The sequence below is a fragment of the Zootermopsis nevadensis genome, unplaced genomic scaffold (assembly GCF_977971745.1).
Source record: "Zootermopsis nevadensis isolate Lab colony 2312 unplaced genomic scaffold, Znev_1.0 Znev_ptg000061l, whole genome shotgun sequence".
Taxonomy (NCBI): Eukaryota; Metazoa; Arthropoda; class Insecta; order Blattodea; family Termopsidae; genus Zootermopsis; species Zootermopsis nevadensis.
In genome coordinates, this window is record NW_028259192.1 from 2,843,941 (window position 1) to 2,854,456 (window position 10,516).

The following is a 10,516-nucleotide window of genomic DNA, read 5'->3' on the forward strand; positions in this document are numbered from 1 at the left end:
AATAATGATAATCCATTGCATAAGAGCCTTCTGAGAACCAAAGCCGACTAGCCGACTGCTGGCCTCACGTTTACATGCCTAAGCAGAGGTGAACGATCATCCAACCAGATATAAGGTGATATGTGGTCAGCACGATGAATCCCCCAGCCATTGCTAATTTTCGTGACCAGATTATGCAACCCATTGTAGCTCCCCAATTTCCTCAGGATGCTGGGTTGGCACCAGTCCCATATACCTGTCGAAAATCTCTTTACGTGCTGTAAATCTGCGACATGGGCCTGCTGACTTTACTTCCCCTCCAAAGTAACTTGTGCTATGGACTGTTATCACCCTTAAAAATCCATTGACCTCAGCAGGTTTTGAACCTGTGAACCTTGGGTCCAGTGGCGAGCCGGCTAACCACTAATCCACCGAGAGTGACAGGTTTCCAGAACTAATGAATTAAAATAATTACAAATATTGATAAACAGCTGTTAACACCAAATATGCTTCATTCACTCTTAATTATCTGGAATTTCCAATAGTGACAGTAGCTGAAAAATGTAACATTTCCAGAACATGCACAGGTGAATGCCTGGTCAGCCTACTGAAAAGGAATTGATTAAAGACAGGAACAAACCTACCTGCTTAAAACAGCAAAGAATTCAGCATTTAAAAACAGTATATAACTTGTAATTTAACATAAATGTCTAGTCAATTTCCACCCCTTCCTTTATTTTTATTGATATTACTTTCAATATTTCATACCAAGTTTTACAATTGTGTACACACTGACTCATAATGAACACAATACCACTTGAAGCTTACAAATATTATCTGGTTTGTTGGGTTTTCGTACCTTGCCCAATGCCTGATGTTACGTTCATTATACCTGAAGACGACACATCCAGTCCTCAAAATGTTGCATATTATATAACATCAAACAATGGATAATGTACAATCAATCCAGACTGTATTACACCATCATCAGGCAAACCCTTCAGAATTTATTACAAATATTAATTGCAAAGTTTTTCCTTTTGTTAAGCTTATAGAATGGGTTAATTCGACTGCCAACAGGACAGGGTTTCAATACACCTTGACTAGGCTTCTTGCTTGCATCAAATGGAATGGCTGGACTTCGTATGACAGACATGTGGTATTCACGGACACCTGGCAATCAAAAGAAAAATCCACAAACACAAAATAAATTCGGTTAGTCACCAGTTTTAAACAACACTGTTCAGTCTCCATGAATTCATTTTCATACGCTTAAAATCCCATTTTCTTTAATTTTTTATATGCTCAGTACTTTGCAGCTGAGCTACTTACCACTTATTCCTTATCAGTTTACAATTCATTCAATACACTTAGTTTTCAAACAAGGGCATAAGGTCAGCCACATACTTACTTAGTCACTCCATGGAGCTGAACCCTTCCTGAGAAGCCAACAGTTGCTCAGCCACTCAAGAATTTCCCAACATTTTATGGAACCCAAATGCTCATTACCATACCCACTTTAATATTATCCTCCCACCTACATCTAGGTCTCCCCAATTGTCTCTTTCCTTGTGGTTTGTCCACCAAAACCCTGTGTGTATTCCTCCTCTCTCCCATGCCCATCTCATCCTCGTTGACTTCATCACTATAATTATTATTCATCATTAATCATTATTCAACTTTCTCCAGCCTCCTACTAATTCATCCCTCTTAGATCCAAATATTCTCCTCGGCACCATTCTCAAACACCCTCTATCCATGTACCCCCCTTAGTGTCACAGACCGAGTTTCACACCCATACAAAACTACAGGTAAAATTAAAGTTCTCTGTATTTTAATCTTTACAATTTCAGAAAAAAGGTTCTGAACAGAATGGTATCAAGCATTACCCAAATTTAATTTCCTCATGAATCAAGAACAAGAATCATGCACTTCTATTTTGTTACTACCTTGTTCACTGTTCCTGTTGAGGGCTATGTTTACTTTCTTGCCACTAGATGGTGTTACTGCCTTCACTTCACTGCCAGACTGCAACAAGGAGAAGCTATGCGTTACCGGACACTTACAGATTTTATACTTTGCTCACAATCATTACTGTGTCAACATAAACCCTCCACAGAATACTGCAGTGTACTGTAAAGTAATATAAATGCTAAATGTTCATTCACGTTGCGGGTCGAATCATCCTTAATGAGCCTATATATAGTGTACTGGTGTATTTTCTGTAGAAACTGAATAATGAGATGGCACATGTTGGCTCAAGTGACTACATTATTCAGTAGTTTGCTTTTGTATTTGCAATGTATGTTTTGTGATCATGATAATGAACTGTTTAAAAGCACAGAGCCAGGTACTGACATCACAGCAAGCGCGTGCTTACCTTTAGACTAGTCTCTGCGACATCACTCACTTTCCAGTCGCCCCCTACACTCATTCTGCTCGCTGGGGTGAACGACTTAGAAGTGAGATTACTTAAGCTGTACCTCCGCATTCCTTCAGCAGATTTCTTTTTAGACATTTCACTTTTCACATCCTCCTCCATATTCAGGGCCTTGTGTGATTCTTTTCTTTGCACCTTGAACTGCTGTACCCCCACATCCACATTTTCAAATTCTGTCAGCAATAAATCAGATTTCCTCTTCAAACCTTGAATTACTATCGAGTCATCAGAATTGTTTTCTCCTATTTCTTTCCTGTTCTTTTGGCCATCTTCACTGTCATTTTCTATTACTCTGATATTTGCTGTCTTTTGTAAGAGACATTCATTTGTCACAACAGGAACACTGCTTCCTTCAGTTGGTTCAATGACACATGTATTTGTTTTTTTACTTTTCTCAGATGTTTGTAGCACCAGTCTGTTTAAATTGTTAGTTGCCACTGAATCATCTTCTTTTGTTGAAGATTCTTGAACAAATTTCTTCTGCCCACGCCTCTTTTTCTTTTGTCTTCTCCTTCCTCCATTTTTTTCAAAATTTGTCAACTGGAGAGCTGCTTTGTTAATGTGTTTGTTTTTTAATCGGAATCTCTCAATCTTGGGTTTCGATTTCATCAGACGTTCCACTACTGCCCGTGAAAAGGTTCCTGCAGCCATCCTCTTGAACCTGAAAATGATAAATATGAAATATGTAATCTACCACACTACCAATCAGGCATAATGTAACTCTCTCCATCACGTTCTGTTCGCATGTCAAGGCACTATGCCCCGCAGAATGAGTTCTGCAGAAAAAACTGCATAATCTCAGAAATGCAATCTATATTACAACACAATCCAGTATCCATAATACACTTTAAACAACATTTTGCCCCAATTGCTTTGTTGCTCAGCACACAAGGACATGCCCTTCTCACTGTCCTTGTGTGAGCCAATGCTTACCATACTGTATTTCCTAAAAAAAACAATGGGGTCATAGTTCACAAAGTTGCGCATCAATTTCACTGGTTGCATGAGTTGCCTACATCCTCAGAGAACTGGAAGGGCCCTTAACCCTCAGACGTGGTTTTACGTGTACACACGCGGGCATTTAAATTAAAGTTCTTGTGGTTTTACGTATACACACGCGAGCCTCAAAGCCTAATTTAAAACGCCCATAAGTATGGAATAAATAACGCCAGCGTGATGAGGTTTGTTCTCGCCTGTTGTGGAAATAAAGCTCTATGTGTATACATGTGGCAACAGGGTTACATTCCAATGACCTGCAAGGGACAGTCTAAAAATAAACGCCTGACCTGGTAGTTTACAATGGCTTTCTCTTCGACAAGTCATCCCTTGACGGAGCTTGAAGAAATACAAGTTTTAAATGAAGTTTTAGAAGATGATAGTATAAGTGAATATAGTTCGGAAAAAAAGAGTATTTCACAGCAAAATTTAAACGGGCATTTAAAAAATACTACCGCAGGAACAGCACGACAGCGGTATATGCGGGGTATTTAAACCACCACGTCGACGGGTTAAGGTGTTCTTTGCTCACCCTATACTGAGAAGAATGCTTAACAAATAAACAGACACGAGCATCACACCTCATACTTGTAATGTTAAGGGACGTACTGCCTTCATACTCACTTCTCTGCAAGTGACTGTAAAGAGCGCCTATTCTTATTTTTGACGCATTTCTGACTTTGCTCCCACAGCGTATCTGCAATTCCTTGTGCATCAAACGGAAGTTGGGGCAGCTCCACATCCACTCGACCAGCTCTTGGATCTAAGGGACCATCCTCAACACTTTCACTGTCTGACATTTCTTTGCCCGCATCACTATCTAAATCTTCTGAAGCCACATCACTGTCAGCCTCATCAACTTTCTCTATGTTTTTCCAACTACCACTTGAACATCCAGCCTAACAAAACACAAATACAATGCAGAATTAATAATTTGTGTAAGGTTCACTAAATTCTTTAGCTGCATCATATCACAATATTATAACAGAAATTGAACAAAAAAATGGACAAGTTTAATTATATGGCACTGTGAAAAGAACATTTAGTAAACATCTAAATGAAATCAACTTGATAAAATTTGATAAATCCATAACAATAACAAGGATTCTAAAATGAAAGCCAACAGAGCAGAATTACATATACTCCCACTAATACGAGAATGAAGATGATGATGGCCCACAGTAGGGCGCACAATTTAATTCGCACTCCAAAACCACTGCTGAAGTATGTTATTTGGAAACCGACAAGAAGTTATTTCAACATAAATGTATTTGCTTATAATATGTAATGAAACAATTAGAAATCTCATTAAAAATACATATCCCTCAAACGATCCAGCTAAAAATAGTTTAGTAAACTTCCAAGGGTATGTTACACTCATATTTACTTCTGTATACGTAACAAGAAGGACAAGGAATAACAAACAACTAATCCATTTCTCCACATAATTTACAGAGCTACTGAGACATGTTTCTGTGATACACCACCTGTTAATTTACTGCACAGAAAAAAAATCAGGGCTCAGTGTGTTAACCCACCAGTGCACTCCAGATTTTACCTCATCATACCGGACGTGTTTTCCTTCAAAGTGCTTCTTCAGTCGTCCACTGAGAGAAGGAAGTCAATTTGTGTTAGATCTAGTATTTTGTGGTGGATAGGCATGACATTCCCCGTAAAAATTCCAGGAGTTGCATTGTCAATTTTATCCTAAATGTGTAGTCACTTTTGTCACGAACAAGGGCCATTTTCTGTGAGAAAGCCAAGGTATTTCCTTTGAATTTCTTCCTTCTGGTGCTCCAGTGTCATGCTGTACCAGCTTGCACTCAATGTTGCCCTGTGTGTCCAAAAATGGCATCAACACATTCCCCACAGACTGTAGGGTCCGAAGTAGTTCTGCTCAAAACATTTTGCCCATCCACAATATAATGCTGCGTCCTTGTGCCCAATGACTTTTATTTCAATGCACTACTGCATAAGTACGCTGAAGAAAAATACTTCTTCTGATGTGATGAAGAGGAAACAGTTGAAGTATACCAATGGGTGAAGACATTGAAAACTGATGTCTTCTCCATGAATGTGGTGGACCACAGACAACATTTAGGCAAGGGGACATGTTTTCTTTAACAGTTAAATTAGCATATCAAAATAATAATTAAACTAAAACAAAAAAGTTCTACATAGACAATGCTCCAGAATACTAATGACTTATTCCATCAGGAAAAAACAATGGTTTGCAGTTATTTTAACACAGTCACCATTAGACTTTCATAAACACATTTAAAATGGTGAGATTTCAGGTTCTCAAGGCAGCAAGCATGAAGATGACAGTCTTCTTGGGATGTTGCACTATGTAGTCTGATAGAAGTTTCAAAGCCCTGATGATGGAGTCAGCAAGCACCTTTGGAACACCCGTGAACTTCTAACATGTAGCATTTGAGGTTTTCACAGTGGTGAGTCTGAAGATGGATGCCTTCTGGGTTGATGCACCATGTAGTCTGGTAGAAGTCACCTCCATCATCACCCTGATGATGGAGGCAACGACGATCTCTGAAACGTCTACCAGACTGCACAGTTCAACAACCCAGAAGACAGACATCTTAAAACTGCAAACAGACTACATGACACAACATCCCAAAAGACAGTCACCTTCAGGTTTAAAGATATTTGCCTAGAATGAGAAAATAAAACAAAAACATCAAATCAACCTACATAGAAAACTAAAATCTATCCATTCATCTCTTATCCACCCAAATTATAAAGTAGCTTTTAACATGCTGTATTGTGAATTAAAACTGTAGGGCAAGTTTATGTTATAACAAACTAATTTTACTACACATAATAAACAATTACAAGTATATTACATCATTCAAAGCTCTTCGTAACTCTTCGAGCTCTATTCCAGCATCAGACTGCTTAATCAGGTAATGGAACACATCATTTTCAACCATATTTCTCAATCTTCCATTATTTTCTTCTGCAAGATAACTCATAAATGGCTGCAGGAAGGCAGTCAGCATATCAACAGGCAGTTTCCCTCGGCTAACCTTGGAGAGCTCTTGGAGATAAATATCACAAAAATGCATAATCAAACTGGCAGGATGGCTAATAATCACACTGACTGATGTAGATAAAATGGTTGCAGTGAAACTACTGCACACTCTTTGAACCACATCTGCATTCCAACTGCATTTCTGGCAAAATTCAAATGTCTGACGCAGGAAGCGACGCACAAGCTACAAGAAAAAACAAACAAATGTAAATTGTCAACAGTTTTAAATTCAAGCATTTAAATCTATTTCAGACAATAACAACTTACATCACACAAAATGTGTTTATTCATAAATGTTACACAGAGATGTGTAAATATCCACTGTTTTAAAACTCAAAACTTCAAGTCTTTCTTACTATTATCCATCATGCTTTATGACATTGCTGCACAGCTCATAGGCACTAGAATAATTCAGAATGTTTTGCCAGATAAAGTCTATTTCAGTTAAAGCCAAGTATTTAAAATTAACTCAGTATATCAAAAGCATACAAAATCAAATGCTTACCATCAGAAACTTATTGTAACGAAACTGATCAATGCTATACCAATCTGTCACCATAGTATGGTAAAAGCACTTGATAAACATAATTGCTAGATCAGTCTTTTTAAAACAATGTATAAGGTGGCTAATTTTCTCTGCCAGTTCTTCCTAAAAAAATAAAAGTTTTTCATTATGAAGCAAAAAAGATGTTACAATGAAGTGCTACTATGTATAAATACAAATTAAATAGATGAGAAATAAAAATGCAATGGAAGACAACCTATTAAGCTGTGGGGACAAAAGTACAGATGCACATACTGTAAGTAATGAACAAGAACAGTCATTTAAACAGATGACTTTAAGAACTACAATGAGGTTATGGATGTAGTCACCTTCGTAACAAACAAATGCGCCATCAGAGTGTGAGCACACCTGCACAAATCTGAGGCAATGACGTGTCATAAATATCTGGGCATAACCTTACAGACTACTAGGGCAGCCTTCACTATGGCTACTAATACTAACATGAAACAGAGTTACAATAAAGCATGTATTTGAACCACCTTCTCATGACATATTTCCAAACTTACAATATAATTTGTTTTATTTATGCTTACTATACCCAATATACGTGAGCCGGGATAGCTCAGTCAGTACAGTGACTAGCTACGGACTGGACGACCGGGGTTCGATCCCCGACGGGGGCAGAGGATTTTTCCTCTAGCCTCTGCGTCCAGACCGGCTCTGGGGCCCACCCAGCCTCCTCTACAATGGGTACCGGGGTCCTTTCCCGGGGGTAAAGCCGGCCGGGACGTGATGCTGACCACTCACCCCCATCTAGTGCCGAGGTCAAGGAAGAGAGGAGCTATACCTCCACTCACCCCAAACGCCTACATGGCGTATAGTGGGACAAACTTTACTTTACTTTACCCAATATACACATATCATAATGTAATATTCACTTAAGTATCTTAATTTGCCGTCAATTCGGATTTGACGTGAGATATATAAGTACACATCAAAATAATGAAAAGATTCTGTTCATCGATCAACTACAGAGAACAGTGTGACATCACCAAAATATTACACAAGCTAAAGACACAGCATCTGATCAGTTTTTTTTAACATTTTCAGCATTTTACTTTGTTGGACAGACATACCATATTTCTTGTATTTTACTTTCATCATCAATCTGTAATATATCATTGTTCCACATATTGCAACTTCACAAAAAAGTTATCTCCTTATTAAGTGCTATCATGACACATTTTATATACAAACTGAATTACTCAGCAGTGGTGTAAAATAAACATAGAAAAATACAAGTGCCAAAACACATTTAAGGTACATGTTTGACTGCAGAAAAGATTCTTAAAGGAACGATACTATAACTATAAAACAGATAGGATTTGCCTAGGAAACAAGTTTGTTTATTCTCATTTAAGGTCTGCAGAGAGAAAAATATACCACAAAAAATAATATGGTGAAAATCTACCTAATGGGGGCATTTCTGGTACAACATCAAATGGTTATATTACACAGGAAGTGTTTGGTAGATTCGTAAACCATCTCAGTAATAACTGGTTGCCTGGAAGGCCCCTGGTTATTCTGAATGGACATCACAACCAATGGGACAGTTCCATACTAGATGTTTCTGAAAACTTAAAAGATCCAGTTGTTGTGCATTCCTGTATCATGAACTATAGCCTTGGATAAAAGCTTCTTCAAACCCCTGAAATCATACTGGAATGAGGCAACCGACAACTGTCAAAGACAACATCCTGGTAGGCCATTAGAGAAGCTCAAATTCCCAAAATTATTCACATAAGCATGGATTCATGCCGCCACTCCTAGGAAACGCTGTGTCTGATTTCATAACTACAGGAATCTATCAACACAATCCAAATGTCATCCCAAAGACTTCTTGCTTGAACTAATGTCTCAGATCGGCCAGTAGAACAGGCACCACCCACTCCAATCCACAATCAACCACAAAGAGATAAGGATGCTACTCCAGTAGGGAACATGCCCATGGAAAAACTGTTTCATAAGTTTTAAACAAAGAGAATTTAACAATACAAGGCAATAGAACAAGGCCAATATTATAAAAAGTGACGCACATTGCGGTGACTGTGGAGAAGTAGGTCTATGACAGAAATAACACAAATTCAGTGTAAAGTCTGGTACCAACAGATGTGTGATTAAGGAAATACCCTATTGTCTGGGCACTTTGTGCGATAAGGGCTGTGCTTCACTGAGTGACAGAAGATACCTGATATTTGCTTTTATAAATTTTGCATTATTTTACAAAACTGAACGTTTGCTATTTCAACATTCATTCAAAGTATTGTTCCCAAGTTCTTATTTTAGGTTATGGTGCAGTATTTATATTTTCTGCTGATAGCTGAAGAACCAAGCTTTTCAAATCCCTTTGATTTAAAAATTCTGATTTTAGTTCTTTAAAAGAGTTTCAGTAAATGTTAAGCATCCAACCAGAGTATCAAAATACATACTTGGGATTATTTGCCTCACTGTTAGGTAATAATGACAAGTACACATTTCCAGGAAACTTTCTTACATAACATACAAAATGTGGCATGAATATACCACATCCGAAAGTGGTGCCTGCCAGAAATGCATATATAAAAATCGTAATTCCAAAAATGTAGAAGATAAACTGGTGATGATACTATCTGACTTTACTGTGTAACCTGGCTGGTAATTCAAAGTACTGGCTGCTGAGTTTTAAATTGGGTGTGTTACAATAACATGAGAGTCGATGTTTCTTAACTCGTAACCGAGACTGTAATGCGCCTTCCTGACTTGCTATGGTCAACTGGCCGAAAACCACTTCTGGCTTGCATCTATTCTATAAAAATAACTGCATGTATGGATGCAATTTTACATTGTGTAAATAAAAAAATAAAGTGCAACTGGTTTTGAAGTTATAAAGTTTCGTATAAAACGTATCTGGCTTAAAGAAAATTCAAGTGTTCACGAAACTGCCGCCATCTTCACCAGTTTCCAGTACCTGTACAAGGGGTTTGTCTGCCATCCACATACAATAAAACAGACCCTTCCAAATCCTCATGAAGTCATCATCAGTAAAATCTGTAACAGTCGTTAAATGTAAATCAGTCTTAGTGAAATAAATCACTTGCCACTCCACTTTCATTGCTTACACACAACCTAGTACCACTTACCGCATGTTCCACTAGATCGGGCCTTTAGCCAACTACTAAGTCTTTTAACGCCTCTATCACGGAGTGTTTTATTATTTCCTGCTAGTATTTTTGCAAATGCTATTTCCTGTGCTACAAGAACAACTTTTCCACGTGCACCTTTAGACGTATCTTCGTTTTCCACAGCCATGTTTGTAACGCATTCGGTAAAAGTAATACCAACATACAGATCAGTAACTCATGTTGGCAACTGCCCTCAGAAGCTCACATTAGTGGGTACGGGTATTGGCGTTTACGAGCTACCCAGTGCATGGGTATTATAAGTGGGCCATCCTGTAACCTGTGGATAGAAATTCGGAGGCCTGGTCCTCCAGGTTGGGGGGTTGTGC

General features: G+C 38.2%; 1 protein-coding gene across 1 annotated transcript; it reads right to left on the bottom strand.

The window, feature by feature from the left end:
* Positions 1-693: 693 nt before the first annotated feature.
* Nnp-1 (Ribosomal RNA processing protein 1 homolog Nnp-1) lies at positions 694-10,358 on the bottom strand. Its single transcript, XM_022085458.2, has 8 exons — positions 10,149-10,358; positions 9,977-10,056; positions 6,970-7,113; positions 6,277-6,648; positions 4,040-4,314; positions 2,360-3,080; positions 1,929-2,007; positions 694-1,152 (listed from the first exon to the last, which is right to left on the bottom strand). Exons 1-8 carry the CDS (start codon positions 10,315-10,317, stop codon positions 980-982), a joined length of 2,013 nt encoding a protein of 670 aa, XP_021941150.1. The 5' UTR covers positions 10,318-10,358; the 3' UTR covers positions 694-979.
* Between the last annotated feature and the right edge of the window lie 158 nt (positions 10,359-10,516).

What these genes read in the sequence shown, in the direction of transcription:
- Nnp-1 (XM_022085458.2), bottom strand. Translation starts at nt 10,317, where the DNA reads ATGGCTGTGGAAAACGAAGATACGTCTAAAGGTGCACGTGGAAAAGTT. An exon ending in CCGATCTAGTGGAACATGCG is followed by an intron (nt 10,057 to 10,148) that starts GTAAGTGGTACT and finishes CGACTGTTACAG; the next exon opens with ATTTTACTGATGATGACTTC. An exon ending in CAACAGGAACAGTGAACAAG is followed by an intron (nt 1,153 to 1,928) that starts GTAGTAACAAAA and finishes TTTGATTGCCAG; the next exon opens with GTGTCCGTGAATACCACATG.